The sequence below is a fragment of the Parus major genome, chromosome 2, assembly GCF_001522545.3.
Source record: "Parus major isolate Abel chromosome 2, Parus_major1.1, whole genome shotgun sequence".
In the NCBI taxonomy this organism is placed as follows: Eukaryota; Metazoa; Chordata; class Aves; order Passeriformes; family Paridae; genus Parus; species Parus major.
Genome location: NC_031769.1, coordinates 82,318,425 through 82,345,719, shown reverse-complemented (window position 1 = coordinate 82,345,719; position 27,295 = coordinate 82,318,425). Strand labels below are relative to the sequence as shown.

The following is a 27,295-nucleotide window of genomic DNA, read 5'->3' as shown; positions in this document are numbered from 1 at the left end:
CGTCATCCTTGCTCCTACCCTCGATGCTTGTCAGCCTGTGCCATAGAGCATAAGCCCTACAGTTGTATCCCAGACTGTGTTGCTTTCTGGGAACAGCCGACTCTAGGCCGGGAGCTGGCTGGGGAAAATCTGACAGCACGTCAAGTGCCTACATTTAAAAGAGGAAAAAATTCTTGAGGCATACTAATAGAATTATGTGTAATGTCAAGATTTCTCTCCTTGCAATATTCAAAGCCAGATCAGGACATTTGTTGATTTTAAAATACTTGTTCAGTTTGATTTGTAGAAACAAATTGAAAACAGACTAAATGATGTCAAGAGCTGTTGATAAGTAAGTACAATTTTTAAAAAAACAAGCTGTAAAATCTAAATCTGACAAAGAAACCATGACAATCTAGAGCTATCACCCCTTTAATTTAGTTTAGTATCATTCTTCCCTATTATAATGTGTATATGGCTAGACTGATTAATTCACACAGCACAAAAAACACCATTCAAAAATACAAGTTTTTAGGGTATCAGTAATTAAATCAGATGCAACAAAGACAGTTTTGTTTATACTTCCCTTATTTCGCTTCATGAAATTTTTTTTTAAAAACAAGATGTAAGGGATGATGAGCTTTTTTACTGTGCATGGGACAAATATAGTGCTAATCGTAGGAAAACACTGAAACAGTAGAAGACGTGATTATATCAATGGAGGTGGCTGTTAAGGAAAGCATCCTTCCTTCCCAGTAGGTATTTCCTAATAGCAACTTAGATTTGCTAATCCTTGTGGTCTTTCGTGTTAGAAGAAGCAATATTTTGCTCTGTATGGCAATCAGAATGATAGGGCTATTAAATCATAGGGAGGGAAGGAAAACAGAAAGGAAGGAATCACTTCTCCAAGTCCTGGAAGCTTTTCAGGATGATCACAAATTGCACAGGAAGTGGGGAAATTAAGATTTAAAAATATTTAAAGCTTAATTATTTCAATGGATTTCTTTGGAATTCTGCTTCTCTGCCCCTTCACCATCTCAGGTACATGCAGGAATCCTTCATATGTTACATGGTAGTATATCTGGAAATCGTCTTCACATATATTTGGAACTTTAATCTACACAGAATCTACAATCTGTTTTAATCTCCTAGCAATTACTTCAAGTGTTAGGTGTGGGATAGCCTGGGTTTTATGACAAAGAATCACACTGGCATGTGTTGGAGGGATGTTTGGAAGCTAGACTAAGCAAATAACAGAAGTAAGGGAACAGTCTTTGACTTCTCCCCAGCACTCATCAACAGATTTCCAAAGAAAACACAGAGATGTTTTTTCTGCAAGCTTTAACAGTTGTGTGTATGTCACACTTCAAGACTGTGCTGTCTACAGTGGTTTTTTCCTTTCCAGCCAAGAAAATGATGTATCAGGCAGTCAGAGAGAATTCAGAGAACTGTATGATTTTAATTAAAGCTTTTTGATAAGGTTCATTGCTATTTTTCTTAATAAAGGGTGATGCAGTTTCAAAAAAAAAATTCATTAGGTTCCTGTGGAAAATCTGGAGACTAAATCAAACAATAAGCTAGGAGTTAAAGGGATTTTAGTTCTGCCTTAGATGAAAAATCTTCGTGCAGCTTGAGCTACACAGTTTGTGTAGAAAGTCTCAGCAGTATTGATCTAGAATGCACTATTTCCCCATGTGAATGTTACTAATGAACATACATTAAAGAACTGCCATGGAACTCAAACTGCTGAAATAGTCTTTATATAGAGAAGGTGTGCTTTTTACAAAGTTAAAATTATTTTTAAAAAATTTTTGCTATGAACTTGACTTCCAAATATTCTTATTATGACCTTGTTTTAGAGAGTTTGAAAGAGGCACTCATACAGCCTTGATTACAGAATGGCTGATTTATGACTATTTCTATCGTAAAAATAGTACTAGTATCATCTAAATAAGAAGTAATATGATGACACTTCCAGCAGGACACTTCTGCATTGATTTGCTAACTGCAATCTGAAAGAGGTTTATCTACAGATGCAGTGCAGCAAATTGAAAAATAACTGCTTTATTGTTATGAACACATGTAACAGTGCATAGTTATGAGTATGCTTTTGATGTCTTGTTTCCATAAGAGGGAAGATGAAAAGATGCTGCTAAAAGAAACATGAGAAGTGGCAAAAAAAAATTACAAAGTCACATAAGATAAAGGGGGAGGTGGACTGTCTGATTTTGCCCTCTCAAGGTCAAGCTGAGAAGACAGAGACGTGTACTCACTCACTCACTCAATCACTCACTGTTATGTTTCAGAGATCAGAAACATAACAAGGGAAGACTCTCAGCCCAGCTAACTTTATACACTCAACTGAAGTGCCTAAGTAATACTATTTTTTCCTGACTGGGGAGACACACATCTTCAAAAAGGTCGAAGATCTGCACTGTTCTCTATATATGAGATGTTTCTCATGAAAGATATAAAGGATGCCTTCACACTCACTGATCTACTCCAGCCAGTGAAACAGCAGTGAAACTATGCTATGAAATTTGGGGAAGAGACAGGATGGCAAAGGCAAAGATCTGGATATGAAACAAGAAGAAACTCTGCAGATCGGTTGACTGCTCATGCCTCCAGAAATGGAGGTTCATAGGCACTGAAAGGTGCAAAAACATGAAAAGAAGACTACAATCACACAGAATTATCAGAATTAGAGATGCAGACATTGTGTTTTCACTATCTGGATTGTAATATGTCTAACTGAAAGTTTGTCTTTATGAAAAAAAATTTTAAGGAGAGAGCTAGTGTGAGTCAGGCCCATCTTGTTAATGCAGCTATGAAGCAAGGATCTGTGGTTCTATCTAAAGGAAAGGCCAGAAATCCAAAAGGATTGTCAAGGGACAAGAATTTATCCAAGACATACTTCTGCGTTATAAACCTGGCAGACAGCAATTCCAGAGCATTTCTGTAGAACTTGCTTCCATGTCAAGTGCATCTGCACTTAAGAGAACTAAGTGCAGAGCTAGTACAAAACAGTGTAGCTTTTCTGCTTGTAAATGAGCTGTATCATCTTACACAGCTGACTGTGTGTCTAGCAATTACAATTGCATTTACAACTGAATGTAAATGTTCTACCTATAAGTTACAACAACTTTCCCCTCAGTTTCTGATCCTCTTTTCTTTATGGTGGTTTGAGCCCGTCCTCTGAATTAAACATCCGCATTAATAGGTATTAAATTAACTCATAAGCAGAGTTCAAACAGAAAAGAGGCACACCAGGAAAAGGATGCAGAAAACAGTATAAATATCTTCAATTGTCAGTGAATATGTAGGAAGCAGGAAGAGTTCAAAATAGATGTTCTTACTGGCTGCTGACCTGTTGGAGTCTGAGACAAGTGTGTGCCCTTGTTTCTGACACCTAGCTCTGAGAAACACTGAATTTCGTAAAACATGAAATTTATGAGCATGTTTTCATGGTGATACATGAAAACAACTGTTAAAGTTAGATAGAAAAGCTTAAAGTGTGAGTGTGTAGATTAGAGCTTTCTTAAGTCACTGGGTGAAAAAGTTAGAGTTTAAAATAGTTTAGAAAGCAGTAGGCAAGATGGAGGATTTATAATGTTGTTTCTTTTCTTTCTTCTTCATGTGCTTCTAGAGGTTTTTGGGTAATAGTGATTGGATAGAAAATGTCTCAGTGCAGTACACAGGTGATGGGTCGTTGGGTCATTAAGAAAAATAATAGACATGTCTACTGTTAATTGGATAAGAATAAGTATAAAGATAAAAAAACTGCGTAGTTCAGGACCATTTTGTGCCTCAAAGCTCAAAGTTAGCCACAAAGCCATTTTGTACCATCAGAAAGAAATGAGCCAGGTTGCAACGAATTGAACTTGTGCAGAAAGTCTGGAGAGATCTGCCAAATTTTGTGATAACATCCTAGTAAACACAAGAAACAAGATCCATAACAGGCTTTGGAGTTTTTGTCCTGACCCAGAGAACTGAGATAAGCAGGACTCCCTATGAGGGAGCATCCCCAAGGAGCTCAGCTCAGAGAAGCTGAGAAATCCAGGAGTGAAAAGAAGTGAAGAAGCACAGCAGCAGAATCAGAAAGAGAAAAAAGAAACAAAGAATTTAAAAAGTTATACTGATCTGTTAAAAATACTTCTTTGATGTTATGAAAAACACTCAGAAGGAATCAAATTGTATTTCATTGCCATGTTGAATTCTCACAATGCACTCCTTAGGTTATGTGCAGAAGTGCTTCCTTTTTGTGCTGGTTTTCACCTTGATTGGCATTTGGGGAAGTAAGAAACCACCCACGGAAGTGATTTCTTTGAGAGAAGCTGCTGGGAGCTTCCTCTGTGCCTGGGAAAGGCCAATAGCTGGCTAATTCTGAGAACTGACAACATTTTTCACCATTTAGAAATTAGATCCCCCTCTGTAAGATGCACATTTTAAAAACAGCAAGCCCAGGAAATCTCTCTCTTTTCTTCTGGCCTCAAAAGGTAGCAGAGCTCTGGTGTGGCCAGCCCCACTCCCCCACGGCCTGTGCGACCTGTGGGGTGGGGCTGGGCCACACCCCAGTGGCTCCTGGGTGGGGGACAGGAGGCTGGAAGGTCTTGGCCCTAGGCTGGGCCGGGCCACCGCTGTTGACATTTCACTGACACTAAGTCCCTGGGCCCCAGGTTGAGACCCCCTCCCAGCAGCGTCTGGGCAGAGGGAGGGGCCCAGCTCCCTGACTGCTGCAGCCACTGCTTACGGACATCTACAGGCCTGGGTGAGATACTAATACTAATCCTTTCAGTGCACAGATGACACCTGCAGACCATGATTCTCCCCTCGGGTGAGAGAAAAAGAGTGACGACACATAGAAAGACAACATCAAGACCCCACTAAGGTCAGTAAAGAAGGAGTCAAGCCTCAGATGGAAAGAGAAAGAGAAGGTGCCCTAATGGGGCCGAAAGCTCTTTTGGTAGTACCATGGAGATGGACAATGACACACTGAAATATTCGCTTTAATTCATGAGAGAATATGGGGAGATGAAGTATTCAAACTATAGATGTGAGCAGAGGCATTCATTGATAAAGCCAAGCAGATATTGGAGTAGCTGTGATCCCGAGAAGCTTGAACAGAGAGAGAGAGTGATGAAGACCCTTTGCCTCCAGGGAGAGAAGAAGAAAACCTCTGTTCCCAGAGATGATCACAGAGACAGATAAAGAGAACCTTTGCCTTTGAACAACTCCTTATAATAATACCCTATGAGTTCATGGCCCATGGACACACCTCTATGAGGGCTGTGAAAATGGGAGGAATGTCACGGTGGCTGAACTTTTTGCCCAGGCAGCTGCTATTTCTGGAAATGAAAAGCCATGAGAAAACTATTTCTTGTGGAGAAGTCACCATGGCATGACAAGAGACAACTCTTCTCCCCACAAGAACTGATGAAAGACTATTGTATAGTTAGTACTGCTTTAACATCCCAAGTTTTGTTTCTACATGGTCAGTTGGGAAAGAAAAAAGTTGGGTAGGGGGAGGAAAAGTGTTCTGGAAGTTTTATTCTGATGCTTCTTATTCTTGTAGTCCTGTTAATAAAGTTTCTTTATATCTTTTAAGTTTTAACCCTGTTTTGTCCTTCTCTTAATCCATATCTCACAGCAAGAAATGAGTAAGTACCCTGGTGATTTTAGCCAGTGCTTAACCCATCACAATATTTAGTGTACTGGCCAGGAAACTCAAATTGGCAAATCTAAACCACTACAATTTTAAATATAGATATGTCTCTTTCAGTTACCAATGCAGACTAGAAAGCATTTTAGCAATGTCACATGTCAATTTAGCTTGCTAAGTTACCCTGATTGGTTCTTTTTTAACCTCAGTGACAGCAGGAAGAAGATATTCTTAGCAGATATAAGTGATTACGCTTTAGCTAAAGCATCTAGCCAGCTCTTAGATTGAATAAAGATGCAGAAGATTTGATGTTGATATATAATACCTGTTTTTAATGTGCTGGGGAGAGCCAAGACACTTGAAAGCTCCATTGACCATAATAGCAAGCCTTGTGCAGAGAGCTTCACATTCTTCCATACTACAAAATAAATCAAGGGGGAAAAATAAATAATTCGTAGTGAAAACAGAGAACATTGTTTATACCTAACTTTACTTAAAATGAAAGAATCTGGACAGCTGCAAAAACAGAAATAAAACCTTTGGCTTGGTAACAGTCAAAGCTGTAACACTAATCAGTATACACCAGCAGTTATTACCACATGACAACTAGAAGAGAGCCTTAAACCATTATTTATATTTTTAGTCTATAACTAATTGGACCATTCTGTTCAGAATATAAAGGCATCATTACCACAGGCAAACTCATAAGTAGTCTCAGGACTGCTGCTAAGGGAGTCATGAACTGTTTAATATCTACTTGTGATTATTCTGAGCTAAAGGATAAAGGGAGAAGAATGAAAAGCTTGCTCAGCCTTTCTTTTGCATAGTACATGGCCTTGAAAAAAGTTACCCTCTGCAGAGTAACCCTATTGCAGGATAGAAGATCCAAAACACTGCAATCCAAACAGAATTTAGGAAACTGAAATGCATCTGAATAGAAAAGCAGGGTTCTCCTAGATGTAACTGCTTCAGATGATAAAATAACAGCTTTGACTTGTAAAACTTATGGCAGATGGGCTGCTACCCTACATATTATGTAGAATTGTGTGAGCAGCTCTTTCAAAGAAGCACTTTAGACATAAAGAACCATATGGAACACATACATCATCTCAAAGATGTTTGGTGTTCTACAATTCACTGTGCGCCCTCCCCAGCGCTTCTGGGACAGCTAAACAGAGACATCTTGTATGCCTCAACCATGGACCAGTCCAAGTCAAAGTGCTTTGACTGAATGGACATTGGCAATTAAGTACTGCCCTAGGAACAATTTCTTTATAATATGACAGGGCTGTGGTGAGAACTGCCAAACTGGTATGTCTGAGAAAGACAGATCTTCCCACAAATAAGGAAATTCACCAAATAACTCCAAATGCTGCCCTTGGCAAAACATTCCCTGGCTGTGGCAAAATTACACAAATTTAGGGCTCTAGGGGCAGCTGATAAAGCCTCACTCCTCCCCATTTAAAACAGAGGGTTTGTCTCTGAAATTTAAGTAAATATTTATCTATGAAAAGTAGGTGAACAGTCCACAAAATTTGATTTTTACACAGCAAAACCCTCTCTGTACCTTACACATGTACTAGCTGACATGTAAGAAAGTTCACTTCATATATAAAATTCCTGTACTTACACAAGTAAATAATCTCAAAGCCCCAATGGCCTTCAGAAAATAGTATAAATAGTTTAAAATAATTTCTCCTTTCTTCACCCTGGCACAACAATGTGAACAGTATCACTGTACTTATTGTCTGCTTTAAGTCATTCATTTGTAGAGCTAAATGTATAGTTAATACAATTTGATGGATTTTTTGTTTGTTTGTTTACATCATATTAGTAATGAGATCACAGGTCTCTTCTGTTTAGCTGGTGTTTGACAACCAGAGGTTCTCAATCTGAATGGAAAAGTGAAAACATATTTTTTCCTGAAAATCACTGAACTGAATTCACAATGCATAACCCACATTCCCTAAATAAGTGTGCTGGTAAGTACTTGGCCATCAAACACAGGTACATGATTTTCAAAATTCAGCTTCCATAAATAAAACAGTGGGAACTTTCTGGAAAATTTTTCTATTAATAATGGACTGGGACAACAAATACATTTTAATAATATCTAAAATATCTAAAAAAATCTGAAAATAGAAAACATTGGAGGAAGTTTGGCCACATTCCTTTATTAATTCATCTATACTTCAAATCTCATTTGGCCAAATTTTTCATTGTTTTTTTCATTTGATTTTTGAATTCTGTCTTCTCTGGACAGTTTTCATGATCTCTCCCTCATTTAAAGAAATTTTATATATAATTATATATAGTATATGTATATTGTATAAGGGAACATTTGATTTATTTAATTTCACTATAGATGTTACATAACAGTATTGATGTTTCCTCCATTAAACCAGTATACCACTATCAATAGACCATATCAGAGAACTGACAAGATATTTAATGTAGACGGACTCTTCTAAGAGGATGGAGTCTCTCCTACCATCTCAAGTAATGCATAAGAGAATAGCCGACGCATCCATCTTCAGGATGCCATGGCTTACTCTTCATACACTGATGCAAAGCAGAAACTTAATAAAATCAGAAGGTTGTTCACTCACATCTCCCTTTGTAAGGATTTTTATGGTAGCCAGATACAAAAAAGTAACCTGATGTTCCAAGCAAGAAGAGACACTACAACACTGAGTAAAAAGAGCAAGAAAAAAAAAATCAATTACATCATCCTTGCTGTGCCTGCAGCCCCTTGAGCAACACTCTATTCTTTAAAAATTAAATATGAAAAGTATTTCAGATGTAAATAGGTTCCTTATCATGGACAGGAAGGAATTGGCATAAAATTTCAAGACTTAATCTGTGTTTCACAACAGAGTGAGCATATCTTCAGAATATACTCCTCTGCAGCACAGAAATAGGCTGGCTGCTGGAATAAGGATCTTACCTGTGGGATGTCAGCACAACTGCACAACCATCCTGAACTTCCTTCAGGATAGCTTTCCAAAGGTAGCGTTTAGAACAGGGATCCATCCCAGAGCTGGGCTCATCCTACAGGAAATATGAAAATGGTACAGCAGCATGGAAAAAGCATACCACAGGTTCTGCCCAGCATGAAGAATTAACACAATTCACAAAAAAATCATATGTTTTTCTATTTAAATGTCACAATTTCAGAGGGTCACTTAAGTGACACCCTGATCAATGTTTTGCTTTAACACATACAGTTTAATGTCTAAATCTATGGAAGGCACATTTTAGTAAAGAAGTGTATATCCATAAATAATATTTAAATATGTCTATATGTATCTATAAATGCTTATCATATATATATAATTTTTTATGTATGTATAGTTATAAGGATTTATTATATCTGTTTAATTATATATATACACTTTTTTTGATAAGAGACACTTGCAGGTGGTTCTGCTCACTTTCTGGAAGGGTTTGGTCACTGTTACTGATCTGCATACACATCTGCCATGTGCAAAACAACTGGAGATGTCCTATCGCTCCCAGATGTCTACACTGCCTATCCCATATCTGGGTGTTTGATAAGAATTTTGGATTTGACATCTTATACCAGTTACTCACACAGCCCTTTTTAAGAGGCATTTTCACTTACAGTGGATAGAATTCACAGGATTAAATAACACTAATTCAGTGCAAACCAACTGGCCAAACCCATTTCCCACTTGGATGGCTCTCATGGAGAAAGATGTGCTGCTACAAAATCTACATTTCTTCTTGTTATCTATTCCTCCTTTCCTCACTGAATCAAATTTTTACTTTATCCACTCATGAAAACAAAAGGAATTATATTTGATTGACAAATCCAGTCTCTGTTACTACAAGACTGGAAGAAGGAAACTCTTCCAGTTACTTTTTATCCAGTGGAATTCCATGGGGAGTGTCAGCACCTGTTGGACAGGTATGGCTTTGGCTAGAGTATTTTCAGCAAGGAATCCCATCTAAAACCTGGAAGCAGAGTTTTCAAGAAACAGAGTAAACAAAACATCCAGTTTGAAGCTAATTTTAGCACTTTACTACCAATGTCAGAGGTTGTAAAATTCAGTTCAGTCTCCTATTATCTGTGGATTGCTAACAAAGAAAACATGAAAAGCAATAAAAATAAAGGAACCCACAATATTGCTGAAATTAATAGCTATGATCCTGGATACAATTTAGAAGCAGATTCAGTCGCTTATATTGATGTCTTTGCTTTCAGGAAAAATAATAATAAAAACTCCATCCTTTTAAAATACTGGAAGACTCCTTTAAAACCTGCTAGCTTTCTAAAGACAACAAATGTTTAAAAGAATTTGACATTTTTAGCTATCTTTCTTTCCTCTTTTCATTCTATATGCAACAGTTTGTGCCCTGCAGCAAGAAGTAGGCTGAAATGGATACTTGCAGTGGTACCCTGTCAAAAAGACCTTCTAAACCATTTGTGGCATTTCTTAAGGTCAGGAAAAAAACACTGATTTAAGATAATCTCCTCCTTTTACTAGCTGAACCAGAGTCAGTTAAAGTATAAAATGCAAATAAATTATCTTTGCTTAGAAGTGAGGTAATGGTAGGCAGTTAGAAGCAGCAAAATGTGTCTAATCTTCTGAAACACAAACCCTAGAGAATCAATTTTATCTGGTTCAACTTAGCCTGTGATCTCTTCCTGGAAGCCATGGTTTCCCTGTCAACTCTGAGGAGCAGCTTCCTACTGCTGACTGTTTTGAAAGGTTTATTGCACTACTGAACTGGTTTAGCTCTTCCCAGCCAAGTTTTAAGAAAGCAATGTTCAATATTCTCTAGTGAAATGATAGGCAATTATATGAAAGAGAATGTAGTGTTGTAATGATGCAGTTCTCAAAGCTTTGTAGCTCCCTGATCTTCAATACAAAATGCATTGTTTGCATTGGAGTGGCCAGTATCAGGCCTAAATGGGCAGTAGTATGCAAAACAGCCTGGGATAAGTAATTCAAATTAATATCATTCCTAAGTATTATTTGATAGTGTGACTTGTGAATGCAACAAAATGAAAGAACTAGCCAGATTTATGAAATAAATACAACTGAGCAAGAATTAGGAGTATCCTGAAAGAACATCAATTAAACACATATTTGGATCGTGGAATACTACAATTGTATTTGTGTTGAGAGCTTTTTATTTCTGCTCACCCAATTGCTCCAAGGAAGAAAAAAATAGGGAAAAAAAACCACTTTCACTTTCTATTTTTGTGAGCACTGGAGAATAGAAGTAATTCATACAGCAGAACAAAGAAGACAGTTGCACATCCATGTATCAATTACTTCCTGACTGATCAAGAAACTACCTGAATTTCTTTAGAGCAACATCCAAGACAACAAAATTCAATGCAGCTCATTTTTAGTAAGCACAATATTACTTTTACTCACCAGTAAAAGTATTTGGGGTTTACCAACTAAAGCCACAGCAGTAGAGAGCTTCCTTTTTGTGCCAGCACTGTAAGTTCTCACTAGTTTGTCAGCATGGGCATTGAGGTGTAACCGGTTAACAAGGTCCTCTGCAACCTGTGGTTTGTAAATTTGAAGGCCAACAAAAATGAGTCAGATTAGGTAGCATTTGTGAATCGATTGAAAGATCATTCTGTTCATGAATGTAAAGAAAATGTACATGTTGTTTCCTTATTTACCCACACTTGCTGCATATTATTACTTTTGAATCTCAAACACAGAGAAAAAGCTTCTGTGAGGCCCCTTCCATTTTCTCGTTCAGAAATTTGGCTTTGTCACTGCTCAGCACAATCATTTGTATCTGGTTTGCGTCCATGGGTCAATGATCTAAAATATTTCTCATTTCAACTTATTCTCCACTATTTATTTGATCAAATACCTGAGTAACTGAAAATTCAAGCAAAAACTTCTCCATCAGCTACAAAAAGAAGATGAAAATGTCAGAAAAGCAAGTCACAATTGTGAATTTTGAGCTTCTTTAAGACAAAATGAAGCAGGATTAAATTAATATACCTTTGTAATAACTGAGAGGGGTAAATTGATCCTAGCTGGATTGATTTTAATTGCTTTAAAAAAGAATGTATGATGTGAGCAAGCTGGGAAGGCATGTGAGCACAGCTGGAGACAACATGCTCATGCTGTACCCTATGGCCTTTCTTCTTTACCCTATCAGAGACAGTCCTGATATACAAGGCTCCCTATAACAGTGGTGCTAGAGAATATTAAATGTAGCAATAATCTTAATCAATCTATATCAGCTACCACTTCTGGACTGTCCAAGAAGATATTTATTAAATAAAAAAAAACCATGAGGGACACAGCAGCGACTTTTCTACTTGCTGCTGCCAAATTCACCCTGCAAAGCTGCAGGTGTTTGGCATAGACTCCTGGGGCGCTGTGTCATCAAAGAGTGATCAATTTTGTAACAGAGCAAGTGGGTCTTCTGCCTGTATGTAGGACAGATGGAAAATTCTTGTAAAACAAGGAGATGCATGGTGGTCTTATTGCCCAGCATTAGCTGCCAGAGCACCCCCAGCAGTATGGTTCATTCTCTTTGCTTTCTCTACATTACCTTCAGCAAAAAGCAAGGAGGGACTTCAAGGCTTAATCATACCAGATGGACAGTCTTCAATTAATTCAAAAGCCCAATAGAAAAAAAAATTAATTAAACAATATTTTGAATTAATATTCACAGTCCATCATGGACAAACTGCTACAAGCATAATAATACTTTCCATAGGAGAGTTTTATGCAAACAGCTTTGGAAATGATCAAGATATTCATTACCCTTTCAGCAAGATATTTCAAATGATACTTACAAGAGACATCTCTGAGATCAAGTTTTCTGTAAGAAGGAACAATGCTGCAGAGGTGAGAATTTACAGTATGCTTGTGATGATCCTTGGACTGGTGTCCATAGTCACTGTGTTTGAGGTACCTGGATGTATAACCTGACAGCAGTGTATGCTCTCATACAAAAGCCAAATTTCAGGAATACCGTTCTGTCTACATTAGATGTAGAGAGGTTTTTTTAAACAAAATCATAACTGTTAAACTAGCCACAGGTAATATTATACTGAAAAGTTCAAGGCTTCTGCTATATCAAAATGAATTCACAATAATTTACTTCCAATTAGAGATTACAGCTGTGGCTTTAAAAATGGTGAATCACCTAAGCTATATTCTAAGATAAGATAGCTGAGCTTTGTTTTGTGGTTTGTTTTTTTTTTCGCTTCTAAGTATGGATCTCATTATACACCAAAGTAGCACATAAAGTGAAGTCCTCTAAAGCATATGGTAGACAGCTTATCCTGTCTACCATACTGACGTGACTGCTACCACTGGAAATACATGAATGTTAGTGACTAAAGGATTATCCTCCTAGATAATCATCAACAATCACACAAATTACACAGAAAAGCTCATAGGAATTTAAGACCAGAAAATGAAAAAAAATATGCAATCCCATGTTTACACCAAATATACATTTTAAACTACACTAAGATCCAAGAGTTATTAAAAAATAATCAAGAGATGACTATGCATCACAGGTGAAATGTAGTCAAAACTGTCCTTTGGCTATTACTAGAATCATTCTTTCTAAGACTGCTTTGAAGTGTCATCCAAAGTGAGCAAAATGCCTTTTTTTAAAAGAGACAATGAATGCTGCATGGGGAAGAATTTAGAAGGTCAAGGAATAGTGATAGAGAAGAAAGTAACCATTCCAGTTAGATGGGTCTTCCTGTAATCCGTAGCCCCTGAGGAGACTCCATCATGTCAGGTATAAACATAAAGCTCTTTGTAGGGAGCAACATTAAAAAGAACTGACTTTGCATGATTTGCAATTCCTCACATTGAATTCTCCTCTCTCTGGTGTGTGCTCAAGCATTCAGCATGACTACACAATCTGCTGTTTCATACAAGGAGATAAAGCCTGGCAAGCATCCTGATACAGAAATTTTTCAAGAGAAGGTTTAAAAGCTAAATAGGTAAAAAGAGAGGGGTGGGAATAATTTCATAGTACCCACTTTGCTGCTGCTTTAAATGTGGAAAGCTTCCAAGATAAAACTTGCAGATCAACACAGTGCACAACACAATCTGGCCTGATATATATATACCCTATATATACCCCTTTGGTGCAAAACATATCAGATTAGAACTGATTTGGAGCCATCAGCAACATAAAGGCAGAAGGAAGGGCCAACTTTCTTATTCCTAAATATTTCCCAGTTGCACCTAAAAATGTCTCCTATTCCTGCTACCCTACACAACTCTTACATTTCAAAGAGCACTGCAGATTATGGTTCAGCAAATACAAGAATATAGAGTTCAATCTTCTTTCAAGAGATGACCCCAAGACTTTTTTCCTTAATACAAATTATAAGATTTTTAGTAATGTTTCAGCTTGATCAATAATACCTAAGCAACAACAAAACAGTAATTTGAATGAAATTAGAAGTAGGACATATTATGTGTATATTACATATTAACTATATTGTAGAGGAGCCTGAATATCTCCAATAGAACTTCATTTGTCTGTATAGCCAGTTGTTTGCATCATAGTGCACCGTAAAATAAATAGAAAAATATCCCTCTTAAACTACTATAAATGAAAGATAGAATTGAGTATAGAATTGATCAGTCTTCAGATAGAGATACACACATTTATGCCACAGAATTATAGTTCTAATGGTTTCCTTCCTGTAGTGAATGTGAGATACATACATAAGCACCTTCTCTCCCTCCTTGTCATATTCACCATGATGCTCTAAAGTTTCAATGACCTTCAGCAGCAAAGAGTGTGAAGCATTTAGGAAGTTGTTAACACTGAGGCCGAATCAAAAGCTACAGTTATGCAAATACATACATTGTAACCACACTTGAACCATGAAAATATTTAATGTCTATTCATGGCTGTAATAATGTATTTAAATTTTTCCTTCCTTCTCCCCACACCAGCAGTAAAAATTACTACAGACTTCACATCTGTCAGCAAGCTATTTCCCTATTTTCCAATATTTCTTAAAACTATTTACTTTGTTTCTCATAAGTTCTAATAAATTTAGCAAAATATTTTCCCCAAAATTAATTTGGGCTGGCCCACCTAGCTTTAGAGCAGGTATTGGAATGAGTCCTTCAGTCTGTAACATCTAAACAAAATCCCCTGATAGTTTGTGGAGCTCTTAAAGACAACATTCATTCCAGAAGAGGCTATAAGACAATTCAACTTTTTGCACACATGCCAGTATCTGTGGGAGTAAGGGTCAAAACAGGCATAGTCTCCTCCATCCACCGGGGAACTAAGAGGTGCATCCATTCCACTAAAAAGCAGCAGTTGTGTAACCACTAATGCCTATGGCTTTCCACTCCCTTTAAAAATTACTTCTAATATTCAAGTGAAAAATTAAGTGGTGCTAAGGACTTTCAGTCGGAGTGTCTTCCAGAAAAACTTAGAGTTCGTGAAGACTCAATCTTTTTAAAGACTAGAAACATTATAGTGTGTCTCTCTTGACTTGAAAGGTGGTATCCATTGGTGTATTAGTTTTCATAATTTCTGACACAATAAATAAAATTAATAACATCCTACGATTTATTTAAACAAATTCTTGTAAAGCAAATCTGACTCAATAGTGAAAACATGTATCATACTTAGTATAAATGATAATAAACATGGATTAAATTCTAGAGGCATCTGAAAAATAACTTCACATGTCCAAAGCAGTAATTCAAAGTGCCAGGTTATGAGTAAGTGGATACACTGTAGTTTGAACATCATAAACACAAATCTTTCATCAATTCCACACAGAACAGTATTTATTTGGCTTTCAAGTAAACTCAGAACTGTTAGATTTCTTACATTTAGAAAGTGCATATCAGTGGTCAAGTTTCTGGGGAGCAATATTTTTTATCCCAGAATCTCATAAAACTGTACACACTAATTCTGCTTGTGGTCCAAAACAAACATACAAAGAATAAATGAACTTACAGATTCCCATTTCCAGCACCTATAGAATATAATGTGTAAGGAAATAATTGAGATTCTAGAATCAGAGCATAATCTTCCTGAAGAGTTAATGAAAAGAGAAAGGATAGTGACATTCCAGAAAGTTACTTTAGAAGATGTGCTAAAGTTTCTTTTGAGATACAAAACAGAAGTTCTAGTGCGAATGAGGGATGCCATTTGATGCTGCGCTAATAATTGTAATTTTTTAACAAGCTGAGTGTTGTATTTTGGAACAAATTGAGATCTAGGAAGTAGATATAATAAAGAAATAAAAATTAAAAGTACTATGCTTAATCAGTATCCTTCTAAATAACATAAAAGCTTTACTCAGTTTACAAAACTTACAATTTTGAACAAAAAGAAACTTCCAGAGAAGATTTGTGAAGTAAAACTTCACATTACATGTGACACTTAACACTGATAGTAAATGACACATTTTTTGTCTGGTTTCCCATTCATGTAATTACTGTTTTGGAATATTAAGTGCACTCAACATTATGTCAAGCACTTAACCTCCTGCTGCTGATAAATCTGTCTAGCAAAGGATTTGGTCCTTGAAGGTAGTGCCTCAGTAGACAACTTCAGCAGCATCACGACCTGTAAGTCACCTGCCTGCTTACCAATTTCTTTTAAAAAAAAGTGAATATATGTTTTTTTTTCCTTATCAAACCAATGTACTCTTTAGAATATATGTGTCTGTGCATATTAGTGTAATTAGTCACTGGTAAATATTCAGAAGCAGGCTTGTAGTGCTGTATCACAGGCAGGAGGGAATGATGAGAAAATAGCTGCTTACATTTCCATACAGCTACTCCTCTATTCCAAATTCCAAAGCCTTATTTTCTTTATAGGCAGCTAAAATGCTGGCTTTCTCCAGGCACCAGCCATTTCTGAGTTGAAGCACAACAGCTGTTGAGCATTTGACAGCAGTGTCACAGAGTCAGGAGGGCCCACTGACAGAAACATTTGTTTTCCTCTGAGATAGCTTCATTTCAGTTTTTAATAAAGGCAGACCAGAGTAGCTAAATATTATTTGCAGGAGTGCTTTGATGCCTTGATCACAAGCATATGGCAACAAAGTCTGTGCTGCAATTATGCAGACAAAAAATTAAAACAACTGAAAGGAAGAATGATCTCTCTTTCACAAATGTGATGATAAGCCACAGAAAGCTGACTATAAAGAATAGTCTAAGCCGATACCCAGATCATATGAGATCCAGGAAGGTTAACATTCGTCTTCTCCCAGTGCACACAGTAACATAATTCATGGTTTTTTCATCCATTTGAAGAGGAACAAGTATGTGACATACCATACCAGTTAAGGAACTTTTCCCTAATTGCTATGGAGGAACTGTCACTTCATGAAGAAAACAAGTAATTATAGTTCAGAGCTTCAGTGCAATAAAAACAATCTCTTAATACATTTCTTTTGGATCGAGGGAAATATAGTTTTCAGTATCCTGCTAGCAGTCTGAAGTAAAAATTAGCACAAATAAATTATCAAGGGTAAACAATCAAACAAAAGACTGTGATAATGAGAGGAATGACAGGTTTGTCTTTACAAACAAGCTATGGTTCTGCTGATAAGATGAAACTATCACTGAGAGATAGCAGAAACAATGGGATGGATTCCACTGAAAGATGAAAGGGACACTGAGGAAACACCATTAATTCCACAAGAGTTAAGAATTAAGAGGGGGTTATGCATGGAGGGGGGGGGGGGTGAAATCTCAGGTATTAGGCATTCTGGGAAGCCTGTATCTCTCAAGTACCTCAGCCTATGGGGAAAGAGAGAAGGGACATGTGGCCAGAAAATGAAGGTAAAAAGGAGGCTGCGCCCTGAAAAAATTTGAGAGACCCCAGGGGAATGCCAGTGGAGCCAAGCATTCCTACTTGGATAAAATCAGACTCAGAACAGCACAGGCAGCGTTTCTCCACTGGATTCCCAGAGGAAAGACCAGCTCCATCTACACCACCAGATGTTCAGAGGAAAGGTACACACTTCTATGGGATCATTGCTTCAACAGAACCACATCTGTCACTCCAGGAGGACTGCAGCCACCATTTAATAGGACTGCAACCAACACCCTGACAAACAGGGTGTCAGGGTGTATTCTGACTGTCAGTGGGTTGCTCAGGTTTTTTCTTGTTGTTTCTTTTTTTTACTACTGCGTTTTTATTTTAATTTTCCTAGTAAAGAACTGTTATTCCTATTCCCACATCTTTGCCTAAGAGTACATTGATTTCAAGATTATAATAATTCAGAGGGGGATGGTTTACATTTTTCCATTTCAAGGGAGGTTTCTGCCTTCCTTAGTACACACCTGTCTTCTCAAACCAAGACAGCAGTATACAAGTAACATTTTTTAAAACAAGTAAATGTCCAAGCTTTGTCCTAGACAATGGATACTGCCCAAGACAAGGGGCAAAGAGTTGCAAGAATCACTTATTTTCCCCAGGCTTTTATCCAGAAATACCCAAATGATCAGCTTACGACAGTAAAAATTCAAAATACTGCCTGTCTGATGAATACTCCATGTCCCTTACGGGAATCATACTTTTTTTCTGAAATAGCACATACCTGCAGAACAAAAAAAACAGGCTGCAGAGACCTAGAAAGCAGCCCTCTCACATACAGTCAAGTTGAAAACTGCTTATTATACCCTGAGGAGAAAGCCAGAAAAACTCTGAGTAGTAAGGAAAAAAAAAAAAAAAAAAAAGGTATTTCAGTTCAAGAAGTTTTGCTTCTGGAAAAAATGAAAGGAAAACAACAGGCAGTATTCTGGAGATTGTGAGGGCAGTGCTACAGCAATAGCTACTACTTGGGACCAGTCTATACAGCAGGAATTGACAATTGACATATACCAGTTTCATATCACACTACAGTTTTCTCATGTTAATAGAGATGCAGTTAAGCAAAAAAGACTGAGCAGCTTAAGTCAGGTCATATTGTAAACTTCCATCTGCTGATACAGACCGCCCCCTCCATATTTTACACTGTATCCATTTCATACTTAATTTCTGGTATTGGCTGACTGATTACCTCATTACAGAAAAAAAGAACTCACTCTGCTGAACAGCACAGCTACACCTGTATCTGTAAATCCAAGAGCTCCCAGTGATATTCCCAGACATTGTCAACTTCTATAATAGTAAGCTGTCAAAGCATTTCTTTGGCCTGTTCTTGGACAACCCCAAGCTCTGTGTGGCAGCTGGAGCATTTAAGGGAATGCTCTCATCTTGTGAAGTTTAAGACAGCAGAATGCTGAAAGCTCCTATCCCAGTGCCTAGGTGTTTCATTTATTTATACAGAATCATACAACAATTTTTAGTTCCATCAAAATTAAATAGTACCTCTGAAGAAAAGCTTTTCAGAGGTACAAGACTCATAACGTGGTGTTCTTTCACAGTTCTTTAAGTATGATAGCGAAGGCATTAAACCATTCATAATTTCTTTTAGGGTTTTTGTGCCCGAGATTTCATTTGCAATAATTTTATTTTACTATCTGCAGTGATGGTATGGTGTTTTGAACTGGCATAACGGACAGAAAAAAAATCCACATTATTTAAATAAAATTGTGGTAATGAAAAACCTTATTACTAAAGTTGTTAATATGAAATATTAGATAGTTTCTCATGTTAAAAAGGTACAATTGTTCAATAAACTTGGCTTGGTTTGGAAGACAGGTGTCTGCTAGGGAAGGCAGGAGCTTCCCTTGGAATGAAAAACGTAAATCCCCTCCCTCCGAATTACTATAATTTTGAAATTAAGGGGCTCTCAGGCAAAGATATGGGGATAGGAGTAACAGTTCTTTGCTAGTATGTATAATAAAGCAAACAAACAACAACTCTGGCATTAACACCAAACAGAAGAGGAACCCAGTGACCCTTCTTGGCCGCAGGTGCTTTCCCCGTTGGTGCAGTTCCGGGCATGGCCAGCAGGGGCGCTGCTGCTCCCGGGGGACAGGAGGTGCGTTGATTCCGCCGTGGCTGCAGGGGCCGCTGTGGCGTGGGCGTGGGGAGCACGCGGTAATGGTGGCTTTGTCCGAGACAGGAAGGGGTGGGAGAGAGGCTTTGCTTTACAAACCCCCCTGGGACAGTCGATCCCGGTGTTCCAGCAGGACTTACGGAAACAGTAAGCTGGGCTGGCAGGAATGAGCAAAAATCCCAGGCTAGTAGCAAGATGTATCAGAAGTTCCAGAGCTGTGGCTGGAACCACGGGAAGTCTCAGCAGGCAGGGCCACAGTGCAGCGAAAGCTTGGAGCAGAGCCAAAGAGCAGTGGGGACAGAATAGTGGCAGCCCAGCTCCCAGCAGGGCAGAGAGGGGTGAGCCCAAGATCCAGGCACCCGATCAGACAAGGATAGGTCTCTTGTTTAATGAGGTAGATGTTAATAAGGTCTCAGTACAACGCAGCTCTTAGGAGCAAAGGCTTACCCACAGAAAGGATGAGGGAGTACAGGACTGGGCTCTAGTGGTGAATTCTCTTTGCCCTAAGCAGCAAATTGCCTATCCTCCTTGAAACCCAAAGCAAGAGCTCCCCCGCAGCTCCCCTACCCTTATCGTTTTGCCTGTCCAAATCTCCAGGTATCCTCTCCCCTGAGTTTGGCCACTCTTGTTTTTCTTAAGTACCCATAATTTCCCAATAGTTAGTTTCTCAGCAACTTATGGGAAAAAATTCCATAAGTAAAAAAGAAACACAACCCCCAACAAAACCCCACAGTGCAGCCTGGCAATAGGTCCCTCTCCACATCTGTTTTGGATAGTTACCTTATGGATATCCTGCTTTGGAATTCCACGCAGTGCACAGTAATAATAAAGATGCTCCCAACCTGTTAAAAGTTCATCCAGAGCATCTTGCTGTGGACAATATCCAATAATACTTTCAGAGCTAGCTGAGAGTATATCAATTTCAGACCTGTTTAAAGAAAAAGAAAAGTACTTGAATGTTGCTAAACACATCCCATGGCCCTGGGTTCCACCCCTGGGATACAAGACAAACACACATAACTTCAAGTCTGCAGATAAAGGAGTTTGAGTCTCTTTGCCGTGGTTACTTAGAGCAGCATCACCCACAAACAATGCACGCTTTTTGTCCCTTTTGGATTAGCACAGCCTACCAGCATGTCACTGTTGTGACAATGTGTGTCAAGGTCAACAGACCAGCACATGAAGAAGAGATGTCCATGAGAATTAATGCTTACCAGTTTTATGTCTCTTACCTTTTTGGTAGTACCTGCTCTAAGGAGATACATTTCAAACCACATGGTAATATTGGATATTATACTATATACAGTATTATATTTGTATCGATAACATTGAATATTGAAGAGGAAGGACTTGAGGGAGAGGGAAATGTTGCTGTGTATTCTTTGTCTGTCTATAACCACACATATGCATGCATGCATTCTCTAAACAAGTGTAAAACAAAACACAGAATATTAAAGCCTAGTAACTTAAAAGACAATACTGGAAAAAGTATCAAATTATCCTGATTTAAGAGACTTTGGCCTTCACTTTGTAGCTTTAGAGCATTACTTGAAATTACATTCACTGCTAAGAAGCAGGCTTGATTGCAAGGGTGTCTCATTACCCATAATGACACTAAATCTATCCTATTTATTCCAACATCTAATTCAACACTCAATGATGCTGATTTACATGCATGGAAAGACATGTCAAAATGAAGATACTTAATAATAAAAAAATCTAAGCTTTGAAAGAAAAAAGTTTTCAAAAGATTCTGAGTAACAGAATGTTTTTCCTCTTAGTGGTTTTCTATATTGCTGATTAAAAGAACTAAATACATGACTAATAATTTAGACACAAAGTAAATGCATTAATTGCAGGATCTACAAATACCAGCACTAGTGAAAATATAAATATGTATCTCCTATTAACAAGATTTACGAGTTTGGGGAGAAAAAATTCTGCATTTTACATAATGAACCACCGCATGAAAATATATTTTAATGCCATCAAAAGATAAATTAACATGATTATGACAAATGTTGCCATGGACTAATTAGAATGGTACTTCGCTGTTAATGGCAAAGATAAAAGATTATGGTATCTTGGTTGTTTTGGATGGCACTATGTAAGTTATCTGAAGATAAGATCTCAAGACACTTCTCTAAACAAAGAGTTTGCAAAAAGCAGAGAGTGATAGAGGAAAGAGGATAACAGAAGTACTCTTCCTTAATTTATATCCATTTATAAGATATTTTCAGTGCAGAATATACAGAATTTTTACTGTCTCAGTTTCCAACCATACCCATGGCAAAATAAATCCTTCTATAGTCATCTTTACCATGAGATATGGATTGAATAATGCTGGTCTTTTTGTATAACCAGTCAGTAGCAATGTATTCCTTATTTAATTAATGTAGCAAAATACTGTTCATGGTGAAATGTTATCTAGATGCTGTTGAACATAGAGATGTGTCTGAGGTTTGTTTTGCTAGGAAGATTGCACAAGGTATTCTTTCGGTGCAGCTGCTGTCTTTAGAGAAACAAGAGACTGGGCTTTTGGTAATATGCCAAGTTCAGTCAGAAGAGAACAAATAGCAGTCAGGGGTAATTTCAGGTACATTTACTCAGCATGAACTCTATAGCTGGATATAAACATCTTGCCTACAATGGGCCCCTACCATGAAGAACAAAAATGTGGACAGCTGCAAAAAAACCCCAGACATCTAATGTTCTTTAGCTAGAATTATATTAGAGCATCCTTAATCAGTTTGCATCAGGAAATAAAAAGTGTCCTCAGTGCTAATTGTACACACAGGGCTCTAGTGCTCTGCCTATGTAAAGCACTCAGTCTAAGGTGAACAGTATCCCACTCTCCTGGTTTAGGGCAAATTTGGGAGAGAACTTCTGAATGGTGTCCCTCCACAAAGCAAATTTAAGTGGCTCCTCCCCTAACTGGTTTGGGAAAAAGATTTCTTTGGAGAAAAGTGGAAAAAAACCCGTTTATTTAAAAATAAAACCTCACTGTTTGATGAGATGGAAAATCTAGAAAAGTCTTTTTCATGTGGTGTAGCTCAGCTCACTCAGTTTCTTATCAATCCCTCTGGCACAGGGAAGTGCCAAGGCCCAGGCCCCAGTGGGGCACAGGAGTGAACTCCTGGGGTTTGTCTGGGTTTTCAGTCCAGAGTAGGTTTGAACTGATCCAGGAAAAAGGAAAAAAATAGTCCGGGGAACTTCTCTGCCTCAGATAACTGAAAACTAACTAAAAGTAAAGGAGAGCTCTGTCCTGCTGTCTGTCTGTGCTGCAGATAACACACCAGGAGCAGGATGTGGGGGAATGAGGGCTCTTTTTGAACACAAACTGCAGCTTCTCCTTCCCCTGCTTTGCTCTCAGAGCCAGTCTTAAAGGTTAGCCAGTCTTAAGAAATTAATATGTAACATAAACAAGGCTACTGGAGATACAAGCTTCATAAAGTCACCCCACAATACGCACCCACTGACCTTTAGCTTTCATAAAGTGAGGGCAAAGTGAGAATGCTTAATTTAATATTCTTAGTCAGTTTGATCCCTTATTTTGCAATTCTATCAGTTATTGATGACCGTGAACCCTTCAAGACTTCCCATTAACACAGAGATTCTACTGTATTCACTAAAGAACTCATTTCCACCTCACTCCTCTCCCTCCTCTCTGTATCTGTTAAATCAAAAACAATCCAAACAAAAGACCAAAAAAAAAAAAGCCATATTAGAATTCTTTTGTGATTTTTTTTAATGTGCAGCATAATGCATCTTCCTTCATCAACATCACAGAGTAGATTTTCAAATCAAAATACTGGACATTATAATTAAATTTTGTTTAGCCAGGTCCTAAGCTTTTTCTGAAGTAATAAACAGTGTAAATAAACAATACATGAAAGAAAATCACATTATATTTTTTATTATAGTAAGTATGGTACAACAGAAAAAAAGCTCCCATCTTAGGAAATTGTTCTTGAAATTCAGTTAATTTCTCACATTTCATTTTTATGGGTCTAAATTAGATGTTCATTTCAAGTAGTGATGGCATGATACCAGAAAATCTTCTTAGTAAATAATATACTGTAAATATTCTTCCCTTTCCTTTTTTTAGTTTCTGATTCAATTCATTAAACTAATTTTAATTCTCTTCTTCCTAAACAAACATCATCATATGTGCCATTATCAGAATGAAATTTGAAATATATTTTTTAATTTTCTGAAATATAGATTAGCATGCAGAAAAACGGTGATTATTTTTTTCTCAAGCTAGAGAAAAACAGCCATTTGTTTTCTGCCCTATTATTATCAGGATGCCAGAATTTTTCACTAGACTATTCACATTAAAAACAAGACATACCAGAGGAAAAAATCAGCTCATTTTATAAATAGAGAGAAAGAACATGTAAATATGGATTCCAACCCCACTCAGGGCTTTTGTCCATAGTACAGTAGACACAATGAAATCTAGTGTAATATCTAAAAATTATATGGAGGAAAACAGGCTTTTACACTAATACTCAACTTTTTGTATCTTTATAATAACACAGTGTACTTGTTATCTTTGAATTCCTTTAGTAATTTTAATTACATCATCTGATCAAGTTAAGATAAAGAACATGTTTTGTCCTTCACTTTTAGACTACATTCTTATGCTCAGTCAATACTTCCCCTTATTAATTAAGTTTTACTTTAGAGTGAACAGCTGCAACAAATGGTATCACCAGAATAGTTCTAGAAATATTTCTATTTTAAATGCAGTTTTAAAGTTGCAGAATTGCATTTCTAGAACTCCTTTAGAAATGGTCAACATAACATCTGGCATCTTCAAGAAAAATAGGGAAGTCTAGTACTTGAAGCATGGAAGATTTTGTGTTCCATCCCTGTCTAAGTACTTTAGTGAGAATCATGATATTTTGGTGCAAGACATCCTGAGAAAACATCCAGGAGTCAATAAGACTTTCCTCACTGTGGAGTCCTCATCTCATAGTTTTGTACTATTGAGGAAAGAAACTTGCCAGACTTTCAAGATACTAGGATCATAAACTAATAGCAAAATACAGAAAAATTTTGATTGAAAGTTGTTCCTCCACTGACCATTTCAAGGCTTTTTACATTAATCTATTTATTCTGAGTGCTTAAAGAAAGCCCTACAATCTGATTTCAGGTCATATGGGGGTGTCATGGGGCACTCTGGTCAGAAAGCGTTTGATGACATTGAAAAGAAACATAACCACTGACAAACCTATTTCCTTCTCCTGTATAAACTGGACCTGAAGTTTCCAGAAGGCCAGAGTGGCTATTGCAGAACTAGATTTGGATCTTGTTTTTTACAATGCTTACCACCAACATTGCTTATAGGTGGTTGTGGGCTGGCATTCTAAGGTAAACCTCAGTGTTGGGTTTCCAGAGACAACTTAGTACCCCCCATATCAGTCTTATGGCTGGTTTTGGAAAAATTGTTTCACTTTTGGCTCTACTGTGTACTCTGTTTCACTTTCATATGCCTTTTCTGCAGTTTTTGAATACAATTAAATGCAGTGATATTTATCATATTATATATATATAATAATTATATATATATATATATATATGCTTCTGCAGAGAGAGTAATTCCATTAATTAGTCAAAATTAAATATAAATTTACAAATTTCAAAAGTAGTTTTCATTGTACTCATAACTGCACATTCAATTCAGTGCATACTAATGCTCAATTAACATTAAAAATAATCAAGGTTAAAATTTCAGCCATTATATTGATGTAAATTTATTCTTTCTTTCAATTAAGCTATTTGAACTACATTTTTAATTATTTATCAAGCTGAATATCATACCTATTAAAATAGTTGAATTTCTAGCTATAAAGAAATATTTTATTTCTCCCTCTTTGTAGAGATTTTTTTTGGTCCTATGGCTTTGTAATCCAACAGCTGAGATGACTGGCAAATAGGATGGGGAATTGCTGTAATGGAGGATCTCTGTGCAGAAGGAAGATAGAAATTCATGGGAGATAAATTAAGTACATGAATAAGACTGCTAAATGCTTCAGTCCTTGATGGGGCAACTTATGAACAAGATATCACCTGGTTTATCTATTTTTTTGCATAGGCATCCCACTACATTCTAAGTACAAACTTAAAATCATCTCAGCAAAATACAACAGAAAATATTGCAAAATTGAGGGCACCAAAAAGGCAAACAAACCACCAGTCACATTATTCATTATTTTACATTCACCTTGCCATGACACTTGAGAGGAATTTGACGCTTTCTCTTTAAAGCTGTGTTTAGCCCTCCTCACTTGAGAGAGGTTTTTTGATAGAGTCACTAAAGAGGGTTTAAACACAAGTATAGAAAGGGGAAGAAAACAAAGCTTGGTCAAAGTACACAAACACAAAAGTGGAACAGATGTACAGCATCTGCTGATACATTAGCCGAGCAGACATTCAAAGACTATGAAGACTCACTTTGTTCTCCTTTGTTATACCACTTTGTTAAGTGTCAGCTTCTCTTTGTACTTATTTAATGCAGACCTTATTTCTTCAAGGTGTTTGACAGAAAAAGTAACTACAAAAATGTTTACAGTTTCATACACTACCTTTCATTTAGACAGCTCCCACATCAGTGGCAATTTAGTTATGGCAGTAGAGCCAAGCATGAGATAATTTTAGTCCATTTTTATTCTTGTAGAGCAACAGCTGTGCTACAGAGAGCACAAAGAACTCTTCTAATTGTCGAGCAGACCATGCAGTTAATTATTAAACATATTTAAGCTTCTCAACTCTTTAAAAGCCTGTTTGTCTCTTAATGTCTTATAAAACCATACTTTCTAAATACAAGTAAACAAGTGTTCTTGAAATAATCTACTTTCTAGTAATTATCTATTTGGCTTTTGATATTTCTGCCCCTTATGAAAGGTACTGCTTGTACTTTGCTATGACTATTTTGTTTCCAAGCCTTCTGAATTCTGTTTCAATGCTGCTTGTTCCTTTGGCACTCTTCAATATTGGGATGGTGTCATGGAGTTACTTTACCTTTAAGAAAGTTGAAGTTTCTGAGAACTGCCTAGAGTCTTTTCTCTTGACCAGTTATCGGTCATTGCTGAGAATTTACAGCAGTTTAGGCCATTGAAAAGTGGGATCAACTTGTGAACCCTACCTTAAAGTGTAAAACCAGAGCTCTCTGAGTTCTCATTGTTTCCTGGCGGTGAAAGGTAGCAGAGCTCCGGCCTCTCGTTCTCTGCCCGGCCATGCGGCCGGGCAGGAGCCGGGCTGCGCCTGCCGCGTCTCCCGGCTGGGAGATGGGGCCTGCGGGGGGCTTGCCCCGAGCCCTGTCCGGGCCGGGCCGGTTCCTGGCTTGGCTGCAGGTTTTGCCGTGATAGAATTCACCAGAAACTGCCGAGTGAAGAAGGAGAGGGGCTCTGGGCCTGCAGCAAGCAGAGACGGTGACCACACTCTCCAGAGCAGCTATGAGGAACTTTCCATCACAGACTCCTGCATCAGCCGAAGCCACAGAACTACCTACAACAGCCTGGGCAAGATTTTAACTCTTTCATTACTCAGATGAGACTTGCGGATTAATCTTTTTATCCAGAGAGAGAAAAGGAGAATGATCAACATGAAAAGAGACTTTATAAACTACCAGTGACAAGAAAGAAAAGAAACTTCAAGAAAGGTAAAGA

The 27,295-nt window shown here is 37.5% G+C and overlaps 1 protein-coding gene across 1 annotated transcript in view; it reads right to left on the bottom strand.

Annotated features, from left to right (window-relative positions):
• Positions 1–27,295, bottom strand: part of ABCA13 (ATP binding cassette subfamily A member 13) — a 202,523-nt gene that overhangs the window by 14,521 nt on the left and 160,707 nt on the right. Inside the window, exons 46-49 of the mRNA XM_033519359.1 lie at positions 20,400–20,547; positions 11,050–11,184; positions 8,586–8,689; positions 5,964–6,056 (exon numbers count right to left, since the gene is read on the bottom strand). Coding sequence (XP_033375250.1) covers positions 5,964–6,056; positions 8,586–8,689; positions 11,050–11,184; positions 20,400–20,547 — 480 coding nt within the window. The remainder of the gene's footprint in view (positions 1–5,963; positions 6,057–8,585; positions 8,690–11,049; positions 11,185–20,399; positions 20,548–27,295) is intronic.